The 23,989-nt window shown below is 45.0% G+C and overlaps 1 protein-coding gene across 1 annotated transcript in view; it reads left to right on the top strand.

Annotated features, from left to right (window-relative positions):
- LOC107126016 (MAX gene-associated protein-like) overlaps positions 1–23,989 on the top strand; it is a 98,278-nt gene that overhangs the window by 58,977 nt on the left and 15,312 nt on the right. Inside the window, exons 17-20 of the mRNA XM_015429510.1 lie at positions 3,855–4,151; positions 6,013–7,943; positions 21,556–21,680; positions 23,310–23,358. Of these exons, the coding sequence (XP_015284996.1) occupies positions 3,855–4,151; positions 6,013–7,943; positions 21,556–21,680; positions 23,310–23,358 (2,402 nt within the window). The remainder of the gene's footprint in view (positions 1–3,854; positions 4,152–6,012; positions 7,944–21,555; positions 21,681–23,309; positions 23,359–23,989) is intronic.

The following is a 23,989-nucleotide window of genomic DNA, read 5'->3' on the forward strand; positions in this document are numbered from 1 at the left end:
TTCAATATTTAAAAGATGGTCCGCGATGGTGAACCTAAACAGCATGATAAAAAGTAGAGACATCACCCTGCCAACAAAAGTCTGCATGGTCAAAGCAATGGTATTCCCAGTAGTAATGTATGGCTGCAAGAGTTGGACCATAAGGAAGACTGACGCCGAATAATAGATTCTTTTGAATTATGGTGCTGCTGGAGAAGATAGTCCCTTGGACTGCAAGGAGATCAAATCAGTCAATCCTCAAAGAAATCAACCCTGACTGTTCCCTGGAAGGCCAGATAATGAAACTGAAGCTCAAATACTTTGGCCACCAAATGAGAAGGGAGCACTCACTGGAGAAGACCCTGATGCTGGGAAAGATTGAAGGTCAAAGAAGACGGGGACGGCAAAGGATGAGATGGTTGGACAGTGTCAGCGACGCAGTGAACATGAAATTGAGCCAACTTCAGAAGACAGCGGAAGACAGGAGGGCCTGGCGGGATCTGGTCCATGGGGTTGCGAAGAGTCGGACTCGACTGTGCGACTGAACAACAAAAAAGTGCAGGAGGGCTATTCACCCTCAATTAGTAGGGATTTCTGAAGTTTTTTGGGTTCTCCATGTTGATCTGAAGAAAGACCTCTGATTCAATCTGCTCAAGTGCATAGCCACTCTGTCCTCCATTCTCAACTTGGCAGGAGGCATCTTCACGCTGTGTTCTCTCATATCAAGCAGGTTCTCAATTGAGTGTGCCTCTCCAGTAGTCCTACACAACACTGATTCCTTTCTTGGGACCTCCATGAGAATCTCTGAATGTTACATAAACCTCCTTTCAAACCTCTTAAAATTATTCCACCAACGATTCTTTCCTTCTAAGTGGGTTTACCAGTGTCCATTACCTCAGCTAGAAGAATCTGACCTCTTTGTCCAGTCAACCTGATGAGAGCTTTGTTCCTTCCAAGAGGACTCCATCATTTTGAAAATAGATCCTTCCTTAATCCTGAAACTGAACCCAGCTTTCTACAGGAATCAGCAGATCCTGGATGTTGTTGGCTCTCCGATCATACATCAAGTGCAACTCTTCCTTCCATTGGTTGGATTTCTTTTTCATCTCAGGGCACAGGGAAGAGAGGTACTGAATCCACAATAGCCTTTTATCTTCTTGGTCTATGAGGTCCAGCATCTCCTAATTCCCTAAAGGAACAGCTCCATCTTCAGTCTTCTGCCCAGTGTGCCCACTGGAGAGGTCTGTAGGGTGGGTACAATGTAGGGTGGGTACAAGGGCATTCATTTCCTCTACAAACTAGATCTGTGTGCCTCAGCTGACATGGCCTTTGGTAGCAATGCTCCCTCTAAGCTGTGGAGTCTTGTGAGCAAAACTTCTACTTTGTGAGCTACTGGCATTAAAGTTGTGAGCGAGCAATTTGACTACTGCATAAATTAGTTTGCTCTGGAGCCATCCTTCCTGAGCTAAGACAAAAATGTGTGAGCCGGAGGCTAAAGAACTGTGAACTAGCTCACACTAACTCAGCTTAGAGAGAACACTGTTTGGTAGATGTCTTCAACAAATTGTTTGTCAGTAGTTCCTCCTCATCTCCTAACGGGGATGATACAGCTTCTCAATATTCTGCAATAACGATGCTTTTCTCCACGTACAGAGGACAAAATATTGAACTTATAGCAAGCATATCTTCTTATCAGTGGATTGAAAGCTGTCCTTCCCTGCTGTTGTTGTTTGTTTGTTTGTTTGTTGTCAAATTTATACCTCGCCCTCCCCGCAAAGCAGGCTCAGGGCGGCTTCCAACAACAAACACAACTACAGAATAAAAACATAAATAATACACGGAACACTCTCCTGAAGCCTAGCTCTCGTAACATAAATTTATCCTGTATGAACTGTCCTGTATTCTGGCAGCTTTATTTCTATAGGCTTTTCAGTTGTTGCTGTGAGCAACTTCTTTGAGGTTTCCCTTGTGTCTAGCTAGTAATTTGTCCAAGTAATTTGCATATACCCTGCTTCAGAGCAAGTAGGAGGCATAATTCACATTAAGGATACAGTCTAATTCACTATGAAAATAAATTCTCTTGATAGTCCGATGTTTTGTTTCGGGGCCATCCAGATGCCTTTTGGTAGCGTTTCATGGTTTCTCAAAGAATATCAGTAAAGAAAGATTGCATATCTCTCATCCCTGTCTCATGAAATGTGCAGCCACAGTGAAGTGTTAAGAATTTTGTAAGGGCCCCCCCCCATTTATGCTGAAGCTAAAGAGATCATGCCAACTGTTCAGTCAGAAAATGTATAGCCTGTGGTAAACTTAAAAGTGCAGTCACCAACTACATATCTGCTATACTTACCTTCAGAGGCCTAACTCAAAAGATGAGTGAGGCCCTTGATCTCAGAAACTACAGAAAGAATTAGCTTCACAGAAAATTCTCATTCAGTAATAGCTACCCATCTAATATAAGGTAGAACTACTAACAGAGTCTCAATGCCATACTTTAATGGATGGCAGGGTATCTGTGGAAAAAGGCACTATGTCTCTGGAAATGTGAAGACCTGGGGGGGGAATTAAGAGGGGGTATCATGTGTTCCCCCCCTTCTAAATGAACTCAAGATTTTTGATGTAAAAATAGGGAAATTGGGGAGCACTAAAAACCCATATGAAATATGGTATAATGTATAGTGTGACTTTTTTTTCCAGTAGAAAATGAGGAAATTTTCAGGGAGCACTAGGGAAAATATGATTTTTTTCCCCTTTAGAAATGAGTGAAATCAAAGACAGGGTTTTATTTAAAATCTGTAGTATAATTTTTTTTAAACCAAGGCTATCTACAGGATTAGATAATTCTTTTTGTATACTGAAGATGTTCATTTTAAAGAATTTCTAAAAAATGTTTTGGCAAAAATTAGTTTGTTTGACAACACACCATTAGTGTTTTCAGTGTTACAAAGCATGGTGCTCATGGGCGCCATGCGCATGCCAGTAATTTCCCTGGTGCCCACCGAGTTTTTCAGAAGTGGGGTGCACTGGAAGGCAGGAGTTGTTATTGGCTGCTCTCATACAAATGATAGGCTTTACCACAGTTGCACTAGCAGCTGTAGCCTCTGGAGGAGCAGGAGGATTGGTCTGCATTGTGGTTCCATTTCCCCTTCAGGCTTTCTTTTTATTCCCCAATATTTTTCTCCTTCCCTCTTCTCCACCGCTTTTCCTTCATTCCTTTTTTCTCATTCAGCAGTCCTTTTTGTTAAGTGAGGAGGGAGGTATTATGTTTTGGCTCTGCATCTTGTGGAAGCAATTTTGGGATGGTGCTCACCACTCCCTCTCAAAACTCCAAAGGTGCCTGCAGGCTCCAAAAGGTTGGGGATCCCTGTCATGAAGTTTAATTTACTATCTAAATATGCTAATAGTCCTACTAGATATTGTGAATGTAAAAGAATATTTCTGTCTAAATAATACTTTCTTTGTTTACTTCTCTTACCTCTCAGACAGCAAAAACTAAGATATGTGTCCTGTGGTAGCATAAGGTGTAGCTGTTTACAAGGGGAGTCCAACCCCATCCGGAATGGGTGACACCTTAAATCCCAAGTCAGACCTTCTCCCTAGTAGCACTTCTGTCCTGTTGGGATTAAGCCTCAGTGTTATACCCTTGGATACTGGGTATAACTGGGGAACAAATGGGGAAAGTTAGTTTATTTTATGACATACTTGGAAGCTTCCTAGAAATTCCTGGCTAGCCGCTGATGGGCACTTTATATTGGAGTAGATTCACATTTGATCAGATTAATCCTGCTGTTATCTGGTTAGACAGTTTTATAAAATTGCAAACTGAGTATAGCTATATGTATAAATACTAAGTTTGTTGTTTCCTAATATTGCAGGTGCTGCACCTTTATCTCCAGTTACAAGTCCCCCAAGATTATCTCCTGGAGCAGAGAAGCGTATGGGACCACGACTGCTTTTAATTCCTGTACATCAAGGGTCTCCTGCATTGCGACCTCCACAAAATACACAACTTGCTCAAGGGAAAAGAATGATTTTGCAGCCTTTAAGGAATCCTGGAGGTGTGAATCTCTACCGACATCCCAATGGGCAGATTATCCAGCTTGTTCCTTTGCATCAGCTCCAACCTGCGGGACCCCAACCCAACATGCCACCTGTTACGTTCCGTAATCCAGGTAAAGGATTAAAAGATTGTTATGCTTTCTGAAGTTGAAAAGAAACTACTTCAATAAATACAGTCTCTTAGAATTGTCCATCTGTTTTTCCTGGTGCGGGGTGCATAGGAATACAGTGCAATGGAGAGAAGAATAGTGTGTCTTCTTTCTTTACACTGGGGTAATAGCTGTGCTCTAGGTGCCCTTGCACCAATACAGTAGAAGAATGGGGCTGACATGGCTTTTATCACCTATTAGAAGCCAGTTTTTCTCACATGATAAGAATAATCTGTTTAGGGCATAAATACTTCCTATTTTAATATTTTTCTGATGGTACATGTATACTACTGTGCATTACAGTTCAGTTTTCATTATGACTCACTAACTGTTAGTGTTTTTGAGGGAGCGAACAAACATGTGGACAAGGGGGACCCAATAGATGTTGTTTACCTTGACTTTCAGAAAGCCTTTGATAAAGTTTCTCATCAAAGGCTCCTAAGTAAGCTCAATAGTCACGGGATAAAAAAATTTTTGTGAATCAAAAACTGGCTAATTAATAGTAAACCGAGACTGAGTATAAATGGGCAATTTTCTCAGTGGACGGTGGTAAGCAGTGGGGTACCACAGGGATCAATACTGGGTCCAATGCTTTATTAATGATCTGGAGTTGGGAGTAAGCAGTGAAGTGGCTAAATTTGCAGATGACGCAAAGTTGTTCAGGGTGGTGAGAACCAAGGAGGATTGTGAGGCCCTTCAAAGGGATGTGTCAAGGATGGGCAAGTGGGCATCAGTGTGGCAATTGGGGTTCAGTGTGGCCAAGTGCAAAGTACTGCACATTAAAGTCAAAAATCCTAACTAAATACATGTTGATGGGGTCCAAACTGGCAGAGACTGACCAAGAGACAGATCTTGGAGTTGTAGCAGATAACTCAATGAAAATGTCTAGACAGTGTGCACCTGCAATAAAAAAGGCCAACGCTATGCTGGGGATTATTAGGAAGAGAATTAAAAACAAATCAGCCAGTATCATAATGCCCCTGTACAAATCAATGGTGTGACCTCATTTGGAGTACAGTGTACAGTTCTGGTCACCACACCTCAAAAAGGATATTATAGCATTGGGAAAAGTGCAGAAAAGGGCAACTAGAATGATAAAAGGGTTGGAACACTTTCCCTATGCTTGAGATGGCTTACATTCATTGCTTTTCTGCAGTGTATGTAGGTAGGTAAAATATATGATATTGTATAACCAAAGCCTGTTAGAGTATAACAAAAACCAGTGCCCGATCAGTGATAAATTAAACAATAAAACCATACTACAACCAGGAGTGATGTTAAAATGTCCAAGGCCAAAACATAACATAAATTGCAGTGCTGTAAATGTTAACAAAAATTTCACATGGATTTTCTTAGCAACTAATGCATACAGAGACATCATATAAATAACATGCAGGGTGTCATCAGAAAGATTATTTATCTACCACTGAGCACAAAGCTAGCCTGGCGAAAATGGCTCCAAGAAACTTGGACCTGGGAGCCAAATAAAGATGGCAAACCAGAACATAGTAGGGGAGGTCCTACAGTTCCGAAGTTCTTCAGATACACACTTGATAAGAGGCTAGTTTTTGCAAATGGTGGCTGGTTAATATGGCAGTTGACATTGTTTGAAATTGGATGGCAATAAAGGCTTCTCTTAAGTTTACGGAAGGTGATGCTATAGTAGACAATAAAGAGCTCTGGTGTGGTTCTGTTCCGTTTAAACCAAGTAGAAAACCTGGAGCTGTAATATTGGGCACTGCAGATTGTTAAATCTGTGTCTTCATCATATTAAAAACAGTGGCAAGGACTAATGCATTCTCTCTTTCTCATTCTGTTGTTACAGGATCAGTTGTAGGAATCCAGTTGCCTGGACCTTCTAAATTTCCAGATGCATCTGTTTGCCAGTCCACTTCAGTTTCATCTGTGACTGTGACCACCGTGACTACTTCAGTTTTGTCCATGAATCCTTCTTCTTCCCTGGCACCTCTGACCACAGAGACCACCTCAGCGTTGTCTGTCACCCCAACCACCATAGCCACTCCAGTGTTGCCTGCACCACCTTCCTCTTTGTCTGCATCCCCTACCACTGAGGCCACTTCAGTTTTGTCTGTGCTCCCTGTTACTGAGGCTTCTTTAGTGTCACCTGAATCCTCTAGTACTGAGGCCACTTCCATGTTGTTAGCACCCCCTACCATTGTAGATCCCTTGATGTCGCCTACACCCCGTTCTACTGAGGCCACTTCTGCTTTGCTCCAATCTTCTCCTGTAAGCCAGACATTGCAGACTCTTAAATCTGTGCCTGCACCTCCTGTTTCAGCTACTCAAGGAGCACCAGTATTCGTTCCTCTGTCACAAGCTGGCACTCTGACTCTGAGAATTTCTCCCTCAGGTCTAAAAAGCACTGCATCTGAGACAGGTGCAGATTTGAAGATTGTTGGACAACCAAGTAGTACACCTAATGTAATTCCTCTTCAGACTGGCAGTTTTGCATTGCTTCAGTTTCCAGGGCAAAAAAGTACCTCAGATTCCATTGTAAAAGAAGATGAGTCTCTTGAGGTAAAAAATACCAGTGACAAAGACAAGTTCCATGCTGTTCATATAGAAGAAAAGACATCATATACACAAGAAGTTGAGGCTATTGAGTCAGATACCACAGTGTCGAATATCAAGATAGAAGAAAATACATTCCAAGCAAAAGGAACAGATTCCCACTCTGAAGGGATCATATGTGACAGAAATGCTGTTACTCCGGAGATGATTGAAAAGGATGCAGACATGGTAGAAAAAATATCAGATGGGGCTTCTGGCTCCCAGCCTGATGCTGTACCATCAGACCCCTCTTACCTTGGCGAGAAAATAAAATGTGATGAAATCAAGTTGAAGGTTAAGAAGAAAAAGAATGTCAAACGTTCTGAAGATACTCTTGATGAAGTACCATATAGTTCAGAAAATGTTTCTGAGGAATGCAGTCAAACTACATTTCTTGCACACAATTCATTACAAAAGCCAATGGATGCTACACGTTTAGAAAGCTCAAATGAGGAGCAAACACAGTCTGTCAAAACACAAAGTTTTGCTACTAATTCAAGAGGAGCTAAGCAGACACATTTGGAAATGGAAGAGATGTTTGTTAATGTACAGTCCCAGAAACAATGGGAGAAGTATAAAGTACACGTGGATTCAAGAGAGAAGCTGCAGAAAAAGACTAAATCACCTCTGAGTCAATGTGAGAACAAAGATCTGAAAGTGCTATTGAGAAACAGGAAGCCAAATGGTGACTCTGTTACTGATGTAGAGAGAGGCAGGGAAGAAGAGAAAGGGAAACCCAAAGTCAGCAGTGCCAAAACACAAAATAATACATCGAGGAAAAAATATGTGGATAGCGCTCAAGAGTCTTTAGCTAAAAAAGATGCAGATTTTCAGGTGAACTATAACACATCTGCTCATGAAACAATCACTGCTGGTTTTCAGGAAGATGATCAGACTGTTAAGGACAGCCTTTCTCAAATCAGCAGGCCTTGCAGCAAAACATCTACACGGCCAGTTCCTTTGGAAAATCAAAATATGGGTACTGATGAGCACATTGAGAAATTTGTTAGATGCACAAAACAGAATACTGTGAAAACAAACCACTGCAGAAAGGATTATGTCGATATTATTGATATTACCGTGGATGACATGGAGAAAGATGAAAAGACTGATGATTCTGCAGATGAGACAGTTGATGAAATATCTGATTATCGAAGTGAAGATGTAGTGAACATTGAAACACTGGTGAGTATATCCAGTTATTCGAAATGGAAGGAGCAATTCTGATTAAATTATTCTGATTAAAGAGGATAGTGATGCATAGTGATGAAAGTATCCCAGTGGTATGGTATGACGGCCTTGTCCACTTCCCTCCCTCAGAGGCAAGATTTTCCGTCCATTTTTCTTTCCTTGTCAGACTGAGCTGCCCTGATAATGTGTTTTCTTCTTTACTCTGGCTGTCCCACCCTGTCACAGTGTTTGCTCAGCCCAGAAACCTTGGGGAAGGGTTGGGAGCCCCCTTTATCTTAAATGTCACTCAAGACTTTTTATATTCCAAATTAACAAAATATTTTATTCAACATAGAGGTGAGAGGTCAGGTGAAATCCGGGGTAAAATTTCTGAAGTAACTCAATATAGATAACTGTGACGTAAAATCAGACTGTAGTTTCAGGCTAATGAGAGTTTCTTAAGCTTTTCTCAGTGATTTAAATCTTGATGTTGAAAGGCTTTGTTCCAGTGTTTCCCCCAAACACTTCAGTATACTTTCTTTTGAGTATTCTTTAACACTTTTGGTTTCCAGAAGGCTGGTACACTTTTCCAGTACCCAAACCCCTTCTCTTGAAGCGCCAGTAGTTGTCTTGAGTTTTTAACTGACTCTTAAGATCTCTAAAGGCAGTTTCTAACCACACCAGACTAGGGATTTCTGCACTGTTCAGAGCTATAATCCTGTTTAGACTGGGCAGGGAAATTAATTCTCTCTCTAGAAGATCTATCCCCTTTCCTTGGCCCGAATGAGTCTCCATCTAACTACCCACTCCTCCTTGCCAAGTTCCCCCAGTTCTCCATCTTTATTAAACTGCTCTCAGTCAGGGCTGAATTCCAAAACTGTCACTACTGGACTCTTCTCAGCTAGGGCTGAAATCAGACTGAATTCTCTTCACCATCCAGTTCTCAGTTCTTTCTCTGCTCAGCTGATGCTAACCAATCAGATTGCTTGGAGCAGCCTGTCACTCAAGGCTCTCTGTTTCTGTGAAGAATTAACCCTTCATTCTATTTATACAACACTTCTAAGCTTTTAAAAAGTGCAGTCCATCACGTATAATTACCAGAGTTTTCAGAAATATAGTACTAGGCTTTTGAAAATGTTATGAAGCCCTCTACAGGGCCAGCATCCAGAATTCAATTACTGTTTCCGAAGAATAGGAGTCTGACACTGAGGAATTTCAAATATTTTCCCAACCACATATTTATTCAAGTACTAGGAGTAAGGCCCGTTGTGGGAAGAAATACAACGAGCTCTAGAAGGAAGCTCCAGGTGAGTGTCCCGACTGTGGCTGGTGGGGCGGCAGAGGGAAGGGGGAAATAGAGGGAGGCAAACCATGTTTATTTCCTTCTGCTTAGCTATAAGACGGTTCTGTCTCAAGTCATTTTGCTGCCCCAAGTTGCTAGTATGGGAGGAAAGCCTCATAGTAACAGGTATGGTTCCCTCCACCCCTGACTTATGTTGATTTGGGGTTATGCAGTGGCACCTAAGGTAGAAAAGCACCTCCTCCTATGTCATGTCTTCTGGGTTCCAAGGGTCTGGAAAGCAGTTCCATAGCCAGTTACAGGGTTGCCAACTCTGGGTTGGGAAATACCTGTAGATATGAGGGGTAGAACCTGGGGAGGGCAGGGTTTGGAGTGCGGAGGGACCTCAGCAGGGTATAATGCCATAGAGTCCATTGCCCAAAGCAGCCATTTTCTCCAGGAGAACTGATCTTGGAGATCTCCAGGTGCTGCCTGGAGGCTGGCAATACTAAGGGGAGGGCCAGACCTGTAGATATGAGGAGTAGAGCCTGGGGAGGCCAGGGTTTGGGGTGTGGAGGGACTTCAGCAGTATATAATGCCATAGAGTCCACTGCCCAAAGCAGCCATTGTAATAGCTGGAAAATTTTCTGTAGGGGAAATGATGTGCTATTGCTGGGGAACATGGTGGTTTCTGGGAGATCTCCAGGCCCCACAGGGAGATTGGCAACTCCAGTGATGGTTTAAAGGAAGATTGGAATATGTATTTTGGCAACTCCATTGACCATTTAAGGGAAGATTGGGATATGTATTTTGCCTCAACACATATTCAGTGACTCGCAACAGCAAACTGTTTAGAATATTGGAGGCGAGACTCAGGCAATGCAGCCACTGGTTAGGGACAGCTTCTGAGTGACAGATCAGGGATCCAACTGATCTTCGTTGTGGTCTCTGTGCAATCCCACACATGGGTTGAGCGCCTGTGCACAACCTCGATCGAAGCATATTCCAGAGCTTGCCTCAGGAGTCTTTTTGGTGGGCTCGCTTCCCGCCCTGGGGAGCAGGCATGGACTGCGCATGCCTGGAGCGGGGGAGAGAGCCGCATCCTACTCAGTTCTTCTTCAACCGCCTTCATGTTCACACCTCGCAGCGATCATTCTTCAAATCGCCTCAGCTGAGGTTTTTCTTTCTTTGTTAACTTCTTCTCCCCTTTGATCCTTTCCTTTGTTTTTCTTCTAAAGTAAACCAAAAAGAGAGAGAGAGAAGTTCGCTTTACTATTTTTCTTCACTTTCGTTCTTTTGCTCCCCCCTCCCCTTCCCCTTCCTTTGGTCGGGATGGTGTTTGCACGGGTTGCACCCTATTTTTTTAAGTCGTGTCGCCGTTGTCCTGCTAAACTCCCATCTAACGACGGCCATGACCTTTGTTTAATTTGTTTGGGGGAGTTTCACCAGGTTGACTTGTGTTCTCATTGTGTCAAGTTCACTAGATAGGCTCGTAGGAATAGGGCGGCCCGCCTTCGCACAGTTCTTTCAGAAGCTACATTGCACCCTACAATGTCTTCAACAGCATCTCGTGCTTATTCTGCCCTTCAGAAGCCGCCTTCTCTCTCCAAGAATGCTAAATCTTCGAAACAGAAACCTAAAAGGCGGGATGATAAACTTTCTTCGTCGCCGATATTGAATTCATCGAAATCGACTTCAGCTCCAAAACTCCATCCCGTGATAATCTGTGGTCTCTCAACATTGACTCCTAAGGTGGCCTCTACAGCAATCTCTGCTCAGAAGTCTAAACACCAGCCTTCGACTTCGCCGCCAGCTTTATCCTCTCTGACAGATTGCATTCCGCTTGGTCAAACCTCTAAGTCACTGCCATGGAAGTCTTCTTCTCGCCATCGTTCTCTGAGGGCTGTTGCCTATCGCTCTACATCTCGTGACTCCCAGCTGCCTATCCACGTTTTGGATGACAGGGAGCACTTTATGAGAAGTCGATCCCGATCTACTCGATCACGTTATGATTGCAGAGCATATGACTACCACAGATTGTTTTCCCAATCACAGTCTTGGTCTGATTACAGATCCCGGTCCCCGGATATCAGGCATCGTAGACCGTATCGCCCGTGCTCCTACTCCAGGTCCTCCACTCCTCACCGGGACTGCTATATGCCATCGCAGGACACTGACCTCCATCGTCACCACCCCATCTTGTCTCACACTCGAAGCTCGCGCTCTGTCGCCTCAATCCATTCCCTGGAGCCTGACCAGCCTCCGGATGCGTCGACGTCAGGTCATGCCCTGAAGCGTTCTCCATCAGAACCTCAGTACCATCTGCCCACTGAAACCCAGACAACTCTGGATGTGTCTCATCATATCCGATCACCATCTCCGGACTCGGTGTCTGACCGCTCCGTTTCGGGTGATCTCGACCCCAACGGTCGCCGTTCTGGTTCCCTTTCACCAACTGAAGGGTCCAAGGCTTATTTGGAGCTTGTCACTAGGATGGCTACAGTACTCCCAAGTGCAGGGTTCTACCGATACCCCCGAGGTTACCGATGTCGTCCATAAGCTGGTCCAGGCAGACTTGCCGCTGTCAACAATTCTACCTTTGCTGCCAGTACACCTTTCGGTGCTCAAAGAGCCCTGGGACCATCCCGCTTCTATACCTCCGATATCGAAGAGATATGACGCTATTTATAAAATTCAAGAGTCCTCAGGGAAGTTCCTTTTCAATCATCTTTCACCGAATTCCATGATGATTCATTCTTCCTCAAAGTCTAAACAGCCAAGACAATCCGTTCCTCCTGATCGTGAGGGCCGTAAGATTGATTCCATTGCGAAGAAAATCTACTCCATGGCTGCCATGAACATTGGGATTGATACTTACCTGTCCTACCTTTCCGCTTACTCTTTCAATGTTGCTACAGCTGTTCATCCAGTTCTTGATTCCGTCCCAGATGAGTATAGGCCCACTCTATCTGCTGCTCTTTCGGAGATTTGCTCGATTTCAAAATAACAAATCAACTCGGTACAGCACGCCATTACTTGTTCTTCCAAGGTCCTTACATCTTCCATTGCTCTTCGGCGCCATGTCTGGCTTAGAAATACATCTCTTCAAACTGATGTCAAGGTTAAGATCAAAGACTTGCCCCTTGATGGCGAGGGTCTCTTTCACTCCACAACGGATGAGACCCTGAAGGCTGTTGATGATAGTAGAAATAATGGTAGGAATTTAGGAGTCTCTACTTCCACACTGCGCTCTCGATACCGACAATGGAATCCCTACTATGATAAACGTCAGCCTTTTCCTGCTGCCGCCACGCAATGGAGGCGACGACCCTATGATTCTTGTCCACCTCCTCAAAAGCCAAGGTCCCAAGTGCCCAAGAAGTCGCAACAACCCAAGCAGTCCATTTGACCACCTGGATCGCCTGCCACCGCCGCTTTTTTTCACCTCTCCCGTCGGGACCAATGCTCCCTCTAAGCTGTGGAGTCTTGTGAGCAAAAGTTCTGCTTTGTGAGCTACTGGCATTAAAGTTCTGAGCGAGCGATTTTGCTACTGCATACATTTGTTTGCTCTGGAGCCATCCTTCCTGAGCTAAGACAAAAATGTGTGAGCCAGAGGCTAAAAAATTGTGAGCTAGCTCACACTAACTCAGCTTAGAGGGAACACTGGTCGGGACCTGACTCTTCCCCTTCCTTCCAACCTGGGAAGACATTACTACCGACACCTGGGTCCTTACTGTCGTATGGTTTGGGTACTCCATAGAGTTCATTTGACCCCCAACCCTCCCTTACTTCATCATCACGCCCCCGAATCCATCACTTCGTCTAGAGGTCCTTACATTCCTCGACAAGGGGGCCATCGAGGTCGTTCCAGAGGCGCAACAAACTCTCAGCTTCTACTCCATGTATTTCCTAGTCCCCAAAAGAGACGGCGGTTTTCGGGCTATCATGGACCTTCGGGATCTCAACCTCTTTGTCCTCTGCAAGAAGTTTTGGATAGTCACTTTGCAATCTATCCTTCCTCTCCTCCCCAAGTCCGGATGGCTAGCGTCGATAGATCTCTAAGACACCTATTTCCATGTCACCATCCAACCTCAACATCGCAAATTTCTCTCCTTTGCCATCGGGGCCACCCACTGTATTGTGACAGGGTCCTTCCTTTTGGCCTCTGCATGGCCCCCAGGGTCTTTAAGAAGATTATGGCTGTAGTTGTGGCAGCATTGCACCAAAGGGGGATTGCCGTTTACCCGTACATCGACGACTGGCTTCTTGTTGCCTCCACACGATCTCAACTACTTGTGGATGTTCATTCCACACTGGTCCTTCTACGCTCCTTGGGACTCTCCATCAATCCCATGAAGTCCGCCCTTCAACCTGCTCAAACCTTACAGTTTCCCGGAGCCTGTCTCAATACCACGACCGAGATGGCCTTCCTCCCGGAATTGAGGGCCAAGGACATTGTGTCTCTAGTGTCGACCTTTCGGCGTTGCCCCCGACAGTTGGCTCGCTCAATCATGAGGCTCCTGGGTTACTTTGCATCCACAGTGTTTGTGGTCCCTAATGCCAGATTATGGATGCGCCCGCTCCAGCTCTGGTTCTTCTGAAACTTCGGTCCTCAAGTGGGTAACTGGACCACAATCCTTTTGATTCCACCACAGGTGCTCAGCAGTCTGACCTGGTGATCTCTTCTGCAGAATCTCCTCTCCGGCATGCCTTTTCAACATCAACCTCCGGAGATCTGCCTATTGACAGACACCTCTCTTTGGGGTTGGGGAGCCCAGTGCGGGACTCTGCCACAGGAACTTGGACTCCTTGAGAGAGGACTCTCCATATCAACACCTTGGAGCTCCGCGCTGTTCATCTAGCCTTGGTTTTGTTCCTTCCTCTGCAGACGGGCAAGGTGGTTCAAGTTGTCTCAGACAACATTTCCACTGTAGACTTCTACATAAACAAGCAGAGCGGCACCACCTCTGCTCGCCTTTGTCGCACAACTCTGCACCTCTGGAATTGGTGTATTCAACATTCAATCTTCATATTGGCTATACGCATTCCCGGTGTTCAGAATATCGACGGCGGTTGTCTGAGTCGTTTGGCTTCTCACGACAACGAGTGGTCTCTCCACTCTCGATATCTTCGTCATGTTTTCCTCGAGTTCGGTCGCCCGACCATAAATGGCTTTGTGACTCCAGAGAACTCTCAATGCCCTTTTTTTCACTCGAGGTCCCCCATCCGCCAGATCCCTCGGAGATGCCTTCCTCCACAGATGGCCCGGGATCCTATTCTATTTTTTCCCCTCCATTTCTTCTCATCTCCAGGGTTCTCCAGAATATTGTAGCGGATGCCACCATCTGTATCCCCATGACTCCTTGGTGGCCACGCCAGCTATGGTTCCCTCACCTCCTGTGGTTGTCCAGCAGACGGTTTCTTCACCTCCATCGTGTGTTGGATCTCCTCTCTCGAGATCGGGGCCAGATCCTCCACCCCGATCCAGGTTTTTTCAAACTCACTGCTTGGAAGATCTCCCAGTAGACTTCCCACCGGCGGTTCGGGAAGTGTTGCTTAATGCCCGGAAACCATCCACCCGCAACACTTACCTATTGAAGTGGAAGTGTTTTCAAACCTACACCTTACATCACTCCTTTGATCCGACCTGAGCCTCCTTGCCAGATATTTTCTCTTACATCGTATCCTTGAAGGAATCTGGTCTTGCATACTCGTCTCTGAAGGTGCACCTTGCGGCTATCTCGGCATATCACTCTTTGATTCAGGGATCTACAGGGATCTTATAAGGCCTTTCTCAAAAGTCTCCTCCACCTCTGTCCGCCTCAGATGCCGCTGGTGCCATCCTGTAGCCCGTCTCTAGTCCTCACCCACCTGATGTCTAATCTGTCTGTGCCCATGGCTTCAATAGACCTTCGACTTCTATCCCGGAAAGCAGCATTCCTGATTGCTGTCACGACGGCTCGCCGGGTCAGAGAACTTGCAGATCCTCCATACACTATTTTTCATGAGAAAGTTGTTCTCAAACCAGACCCATCCTTTCTCCCTAAAATGGTTTCTGCTTTTCACCTTTCTCAGTCTTCTGTCCTACCCACTTTCTTTCCGAACCCAGCTGACGCTCCACAAAGAGCCTTACACTGCCTTGACATCTGGAGAGTTCTCTCCTTTTATCTCCACCACACGCAACCCTTTAGAAAGTCTCAAAGGCTTTTCATTGTGTATGCCTCCCCATGCAAGTGTGAGGCCATCTCTTCTCAATGATTATCGAAATGGGTGATCTCAACCATAGCCCTTTGCTATGAGTTAGCACATCAACCCATACCTATCTCTGTCACCACTCACTCCATGAGGGCAGTCTCGACTTTGGCTGCTTTCCTGGCTGGTGTCCCGTTAGAAGACGTCTGTGCGGCTGCCATGTGGTCCTCCACCTCGACCTTCGTGACCCGCTATGCATTGGACATTCGAGCTCGACGGGATGCTGCTTTTGGCCAAGTGGTGCTAAAGTCTCTCTTCAACTGATTCTTCTACTTCTACAGGTAGAACCTGTACATTGAAACGATAATGCTATGTCCTAACCTATTTCTTATGTTTTTCAGCTGCCAGTTCCCGCTTCCATCTGGTTCAGCTTGTTAATCACCCATGTGTGGGACTGCACAGAGACCACAACGAAGATAAACAGGTTGCTTACCTGTAACTGATGATCTTCGAGTGGTCATCTGTGCAGTACCACAATCCCACCCAGCCTTCCTCACGGCTGGGATCTCCAGATTACTTACCTTTGTTGATGGGACTTACCGGTAGCGGTCGAAGAAACTGAGTGGGAGGCGGCTCTCTCCTCTGCTCCAGGCATGCACAGTCCATGCCTGCTCCCCAGGGTGGGAAGAGAGCCCGCCAAAAAGACTCCTGAGGCAAGCTCTGGAATATTCTTTGATCGAGGTCATGTGCAGGCGCTCAACCCATATGTGGTACTGCACAGATGACCACTCGAAGATCATCAGTTACAGGTAAGCAACCTGTTTATTTGGGTGCTTGTGGAATGTTCAGGAGAATCCATGACAAAATCAGAATTATTATATAGAGAGATGTCTGCCCTGGTTTTCTTCCCAGTTGGGACCCAAGGTGTTTATAAAATACAATTTAAATACACATAATATTCACATCTTACCCCATATTATTCAGGGCCTCAGCCAGAAAGCCAAGGATTAAGAGTCTTTTGGCTCCTGCCCTTCAACTGCTGCCGAAGGCTAGTAACTCGAGTCACAGTTGGTCTTAAATACCTCATAACAGAATGGGAAATCTTGATCTTGGGCAGTTAACAAAGATGTTCCAAAGAGTCCTTCCCCTTTAAATTAAATTATTCACTACAGTGAATATTCTTCTGCTGTTATTATAGTTGATGTCGATGGTCAAAAGCAAAATACAACCTGAAAACCCTGGGGGAGAGGGACAGAATCCCAGTCAAGCCAAGGCTCTTTTGTGGTAATAGGCTGAAATCTACTTAGTTGACCGTGATGAAGGCAGGGGGAGAGTTTATAACCAGTTCCCCAGTGCCTTATTCCACCTCCACTGCTGTGAAGAGGACTCCATAGTTCCTCGTTAGAGTACCTACCTTCCTGAACTAGCTGCTCTAGCAAGAGAGCAGGGAACTTTCAGTATTCAGCTACCAATATAGCCGAGCCCCCCAAAAGCTGATTTTATTTGAATTTTATTTAGGTTTATGCAGCTATAACCCAGCTGCCAGCCATTTAAACATAACAGCTGGCAGGTGGAGCCACCAGTCAGCTTTTGGGTTTAAATGCCTGCCTGGTGGCCATTTCAGTGCTTTGTTTCACTCCCCCCACTCTGGAGCAAGGCTGAGTGAAAGAGAAGGCTGAAATGGCTTTCTCCCATGTACAGTTTACATGGGAGGAATGCCTTCCCTCCCCTCCCTAAGCTGGCTCGGGGAGAGAAAGAAAGGCATTTAAACATGTCTTTGCTCTCTGCCTTGGGAAGGCAGACCAAAGGGGGCATGTTTACATGCCTTCCCTTCCCATGGTGGTGCACCTGGGGAAGGGAAGGCAGAGAGAGAAAACATGTTTGTATGCCTTCTGTTCCCTTCCCCAGCTGCTCCGGAGAGAGGAGGAGACATATTTAAATGCCTCTTCCCTTCCCTCCCTGAGTGGTGCTTAGACAATGGCAGCAGTCATTAATTTCCCTAGTAGTTCTAGAAGTTCTTTGCTTCCTTGTTATGAGAGAAAAGGTCCAGATCTTCCTCAAGTCAGTTACTAAATTCAGCAGAGCAGATTTTGTGTAGTCAGGGAATCTTACAGGGCAGGTGGTTGTACAGATAGGTGCTGTCTCATAGGCCTGATTTTAATACCAGGCTTCTACATTTACTATCCCACATAGGAAGTGACTGCAAAGTATTTATATCAGGTAGACCATCGTCTAAATCCTCCTCTGAGCCACACTGGCAAAGGTCCCTGAGTCGTCCGCCCCGTTCCTACGGTAGAGAACCCAAGTTTTCGTCTACCTCTTTATCTAGACCCAAAACTGTTAAGAACACTAAACAGAGTCTTTGACTCGCACCTCCTCTCCCAACTCCCTACACACTTGTCTCCTTACCTGTTGATCTGGGAGTCTATTACGTCGGACCAGTGGGTCCTCTCAGTAATAAAAATGGGATACTTAATAGAGTTTTCCCAAATCCCTTCCACCTCCCACGTCGTTGTCACACCACCTTCCGCAGTCCTCCTGGTAGAGGTTCAAAGTCTCCTAAGCAAGGATGCTATAGAGCCGGTACCATCAGCACAGCACGTAATGGGCTTCTACTCCCGTTACTTTACGGTACCAAAACGGGATGGAGGCCTCCGACCCATTCTGGACTTCAGGAACCTGAACTCTTTCATCATATACAAGAAGTTCAGGATGACAACGCTACGGGCCGTCCTTCCGCTCCTCGATTCAGGGATGTGGATGGTTATGTTGGACCTCAAGGATGCTTACTTCCACGTTTCCATCCACCCTACCCACCGTCGTTTCCTTCGATTTGCGGTAGGCAACTGGCATTTTCAATTCAAAGCCCTTCCATTCGGATTATCCACGGTCCCTTGGGTTTTCACGAAGTTTATGGTGGCAGTGGTGGTACACTTCTGTCTAAGGGGCATGCAGATTTTTCCCTATATAGACGATTGGTTGTTGGTAGCAGATTCAGAAGCATCCCTGCTCACCAATGTAAACCTAACATTGACAGTCCTGACGTCCTTAGGCATCCAGGTAAATCTAAAAAAGTCAATGCTACTTCCCACCAAAAGGGTGCAGTTTATAGGAGCTATCCTAGACTCTATCGTTTGCAAGGCTTTTCTCCCTCCACAGAGAGCAAGGGACATTGTCAATCTAGTGACTCTATTCCACAAGTCTGGACATGCTACGGCAAAGCGAATCCAGCAGCTGCTGGGTCTGATGGCTGCCACCATCAACGTCATTGTTTTTGCCAGATTGCACATGAGACCTCTGCAGCTGTGGTTCGTACGCAGGTTTCGCCCACAGTCATCCTCAATCCCTTCGTCTTGTCTTCCCACCACCTGTTTTGGGCTCTTGGCTTTGGTGGACAGATCCTGTGAATCTCCTAGCAGGAGCCCCGTTCCATCCATCCACGTCTACACTCACGCTGACTACAGATGTGTCCCTCTGGGGATGGGGCGTGCATCTCAAGGGTCTTTGTGTGGGGGTTCATTGGGAGTCCCATGTAGCACACAATCATATAAATTTCCTGGAACTCCTGGCAGTGCTGTATGCACTCAGGTCTTTCTGACACCTGGTGACCGAGCAAGTGGTTACAGTTCTGACAGACAACACCACAGCCCTGTGTTATATCAACAGACGGGGAGGTACGATCTCCCGGGGGCTATGTCGCCTAGCCATAGAACTATGGGTCGAGTGTCAATCATGGAACACATTTCTATGGGCCGCTCATCTGCCAGGAACACTGAATGTCCAAGCAGACTTCTTGAACAGAGGAGGGGCAACGGAGCATGAGTGGGAGCTCAATTGGATTTATCTTCACCCAATCTTTCGCCTTTGGGGCCATCCGGAAGTGGATGTCTTTGCAACACCAGCAACAGAAAATGTCATCTGTTCTGCTCCAGAGCGGAGATAGATATTTCTGGGTGGTCACGTCTTCAAGTGTTCCTTTTTCCTCCGATTCCTCTAATACCCAGGGTACTGGTCAAGTTGATGCAGGAAAAACCACGCTGTCTCTTAGTGACACCGTGGTGGCCCCAACACCATTGGTTCTCCACTCTGCTCCACCTATCCAAGGGCTCCTTCATTCACCTTCCTCCAGCCGCAGATCTCCTTCTCACAGAGAAGGGTCGGATTCTGCATCGCGATGTGAAGCGTCTCAAGCGCACGATCTGGAGGATCCTTTTCGATTTGTCAGAGACAGGATAGATCACGTCCTATTGAACTGTTGCAGACTGTCAACCGAGTTTCTTACGCTGGGAAGTGGAAGAAATTCTTGTCTTACCTTATCTCGTTAGGATTAGAAATTCTTGTCTTACCTTACCTCGTTAGGATTGCCACCACCACCATCTGACCTGATGGCAATCTTTGGGTTCTTATTGTCTCGTGTAGACCTAGGGCTCAGTTGTACCTCGCTGAAGGTCTATTTAGCCGCAATTTCAGCCAATCACCCTATGATTGAGAGTCACTCCATCTTCTCTCACCCCCCAGACCAAGAAGTTTCTTAAAGGTCTGACCCACCTCTTTCCCCCGTCACGTGGACCCATGCCAGCGTGGGATCTACCCATGGTGCTTGCAAAGCTCATGGACAAACCATTTGAACCAATGACTACTTGTAGTCTACAGCTTTTGTCGTTGAAGACAGCCTTTTTAGTCGCGGTCACCTCCACCAGGAGGATGGGCAAGTTATCGGCACTCCGCTGTGACCCATCTTATTTGAGTTTTTGTCATAATGGGTTCACGTTGGCTCCAGATGTTTCTTTCCTGCCGAAAGTTGTTTCTGAGTTTCACCTGCAAGCAGACATTGTTCTTCCAGTGTTCTTTCCGTCTCCCTCAACGGAGGAAGAACGCTGTTTTCATTCGTTTGGATGTCAAAAGAGCTTTACTCTTTTACCTAAATCGAACACGGCCTTTTCGGAAATCTCCAGCCTTGTTAGTCTATTATGCTCTACACTCTCAAGGGAAGAAGCTCTTGTCCCAACATCTATCCAAGCAGATTGTGGAGACTATTAAGTTGTTCTATATGCTAGCCAAGGGCACACTCTACCCGGGCAGTGGCAGCATCCACAGCCTTCCTGCGAGGTGCGTCATTGGAAGATATCTGCAACGCAGGTACTTGCGCCACGTTTGTGAGGCATTATGCCCTTGATGTTCGTCTTCATCAGCGTTCAATTGTGGGACGAGCGGTGTTGCAGGCAGCGCAGATTTAGGACCTCGGCTCTCTCCTCCAGGTAGGTGGCCATTGCTTTTCAGTCTCCCAATGGTGTGATGCACAGAGACCACGAAGAAGATAAACAGGCTGGTTACCTGTAACTGAGGATCTTCGAGTGTTCATCTGTGCATTCACACCACCCGCCCTCCTTCCCCTCTGCTTTCGGTCCTTCCTTGCTTTCTTTGGAGACTGAGGGCAGTGGTCAGAAGGAACTGGCGGCATTGTCATGCCCCTCCCTTGGTCATGTGCAGTGGAGCCCGGCGCGTGACCAGGGAGCAGGCGCAAAAATTCCTTTTGCTTTCCATTGTACCGATCAGGGTCAGCGCAGGCGCACTATATCCCAGAGGTGTGAATGCACAGATGACCACTCGAAGATCCTCAGTTACAGGTAAGCAACCTGTTTTAATGTAGCGAACACAAATGTACTCTGTGGCAGTGTGACAGTGATGTGTGTGTTTGTGTATGTGCACACAAGAGGAAGGCTGAAGATACAATACATCATCCAATATTTGTTTTTATTTGCTATAATAGGAGAGAAATTGCTGACAATTGTATCACCATTTCTTGATTCTGTAGGTTTTTGTGGTGCTTTCTTACCAGTTGCATATGGAACCTGCTGTATTCTGGTGGTGTGCAGGTCCCAGGTTCATGTTTTAAAAGCAGACTAACACTGTTTGCCCAAAGCCAGAGCACTCTCCAAGAGCCTCTTTCTAGATCCCGTTGTATTTATTTCCACAACGGGCATTATTTCTAGTTTGCTATAATAGAAGAGAAATTGCTGACAATTGTATCACCATTTCTTGATTCTGTAGGTTTTTGTGGTGCTTTCTTACTCTTTACTAATTTAAATTTGATATTAACAAATTGGATTGGAGTTTCTCTGCAACATCTTCAATGTGTTTGTTACTCTGTTACAGAATGAAAGTGAATCCAGTGAAGGTGAGGAGAATGTGGACATTGAGACTGTGGAAGAACTTTCAGAGAAAATTAATATTGCTCGCTTAAAAGCTTCTGCTGCACATGCCCTATTGTCCAAGCAACTGTAAGCATATATGCATTTAGTAGCATGAGGATTTATATCATACTATGGTTTTGTTTGTTCAGAAAATGTATATCTGCCCCTCAAACAAGATGGTTTTTGGAGCAGTTATTTTTACCATTATTTTGGCAGTTTGGTAAAAGAAAATAGTGCAAAGCTCTAATTGTACAGAAGGTTATTTTGATGCATAGAGGTATTACAATAACTTGGGAATCAAGCTGAATGGCTTTCATGTAGATCTGAAGTTTGCTGGTTATTTTTCTAGTGTAGTAATTTCAAGAGCCTTATTTTGTTTATTTTAACACATTTTTACTACACATTTTCACTAAAAAGTTATTGAGGTAGCTTATATAACAGTAAAAATAAAACTGTTGGAAAAATCATAGCCTGGATTCTAGCCATTCACCTCATGTTAGAATACTGGGGGAACACAGAAGAATCTTTCTCAAGACGATGTTAACTATGTCTTGTTAGTGTTGGGGGTGCAGGGAGATGACAGTTTAATATGATCAGATTAGGTCGGATCAGTTGAGATCAGAAAGATCCCCTAATAAGTCATTTAAAATAACTCCAATTGTTGTAACCGTTGTATTAATAATAATGATTTATGTTTGAGTTAGTGAGATGATAGGTTTACTGCTGTGCTGTAAAGTAGGGGTCTAGCTCAGTGGTAGAGCATCTCCTTGGCCTGCAGAAGGTCCCAGGTTCAATTTCCAGCATCTCCAGTTAAAAGGATCAGGTCATAGGTGATGTGAAAGAGCTCTATTGGAGGCTCTGGAGAATTGCTGCCAATATTGCATCCCTCCTGTCTACCTCCCCCTGAAAGGGGCCCAAGGCAACTTGCACAACAAATATACTATAAGATGTGTATACACAATATAAAACTATAATATAAGACAGAACACCTACCTACAAGTAGTAAATATTACTGTCCAGGTACAAATAAAAACAGCCAGAATAACAGAACAAAGTTTGAATCCAGAGGCACCTTTAAGAGCAACAAAATTTAATTCCAGGTATAAGCTTTCGTATGCATGCACACTTCTTCAGATACATTGAAACACATTTTCTGAAGCCTTACATATAGGCAGTGTTCCCTCTAAGATGAGTTAGTGTGAGTTAGCTCACAGTTTTTTCGCCTCCGGCTCACAGATTTTTGTCTCAGCTCAGGGAGGATGGCTCCAGAGCAAACTAATTCATGCAGCAGCCAAATCGCTTGCTCACAACTTGTATTCCAGTAGCTCACAAAGCAGAATTTTTGCTCACAAGACTCCACAGCTTAGAGGGAACATTGCATATAGGTAGAAAGAGGGTGTGGGAAAGATTAGTTGCCCAGAAGGGCTAGCCAGAGTCAAGAATATTAGTCCATGATTAGATACTCTTGAAACAGATGGCAGAAAATCACACCTTGAAAGAGAGAGCTTTGACTTATTTGAGAGATGTGAGGCTTACAGAAAACTGAATTTGAGTGTTGAATGCATGGGTTAAAATCTTTTTTTCCCTTTCAGTGACTAGTGATTGGTGTTTGTAACATTTTAAATCTTCGTTTTTAATTGCATATTTTATTAACTCTTTGGTTGTCAGGGTAGAAATCCATATAATTAAGATAAAACTTAATTTTTTTTTCTCCAGGCATATTGTCCATGACCATTCAAACAAGGCAATGACAAAGACTCCTAAGGTAGATACTTCTTTATTCCCCCTTTTTTATGGTGATTGTTGCCAATCCAAAGACGTACTAATTTGTTGTTAGGTTTCTCTTAGTGGAGAAGTAGATGCCGTAATGGGCACCACCAAAAACCACTGGCTTTGTATTAAGATCTCCTTGTAATTTTAAGTGAGACAGGATGATACTGCTTCCTGGTAGCCAGTAATGTGGAACACAGATGGGCAGGTGTAGAGAACAAAAGTAAATCTGACTAAATGATCCTCTTTGTGGTCTCTGTTGGGATATAGTGTGCCTGCGCTATATCAGTAACATAGAAAGCTGAAAGGAATTTTTCGCGCCCTTACCCTGTGTCATGCACGGGACTCCACTGCACATGCCTACAGGGGAAGGGCATGATGATCCCACCATTTTTCTTCTGCCGCCACACTGTTTGGATCTCTCTCCTTGCTTTGGTCAGTAACTTTATCTGTTTCTCTACAAACCTTTTCTTGGACATTTCACTTTGGACTAAACAGCGACAACATTTTTTCATTAAGGTTGGTGACTTACTCAGCAGAGCAGGGCTCTGGCCCACTCCTCACCACCCCACTCCCTCCCCTAGCATGCGACAAAAACCAAATCCTCTCCTTCAGTACTGATGCTA

This window comes from Gekko japonicus, unplaced genomic scaffold (genome assembly GCF_001447785.1).
Source record: "Gekko japonicus isolate JY-2015 unplaced genomic scaffold, Gekko_japonicus_V1.1 scaffold251, whole genome shotgun sequence".
NCBI lineage: Eukaryota > Metazoa > Chordata > Lepidosauria > Squamata > Gekkonidae > Gekko > Gekko japonicus.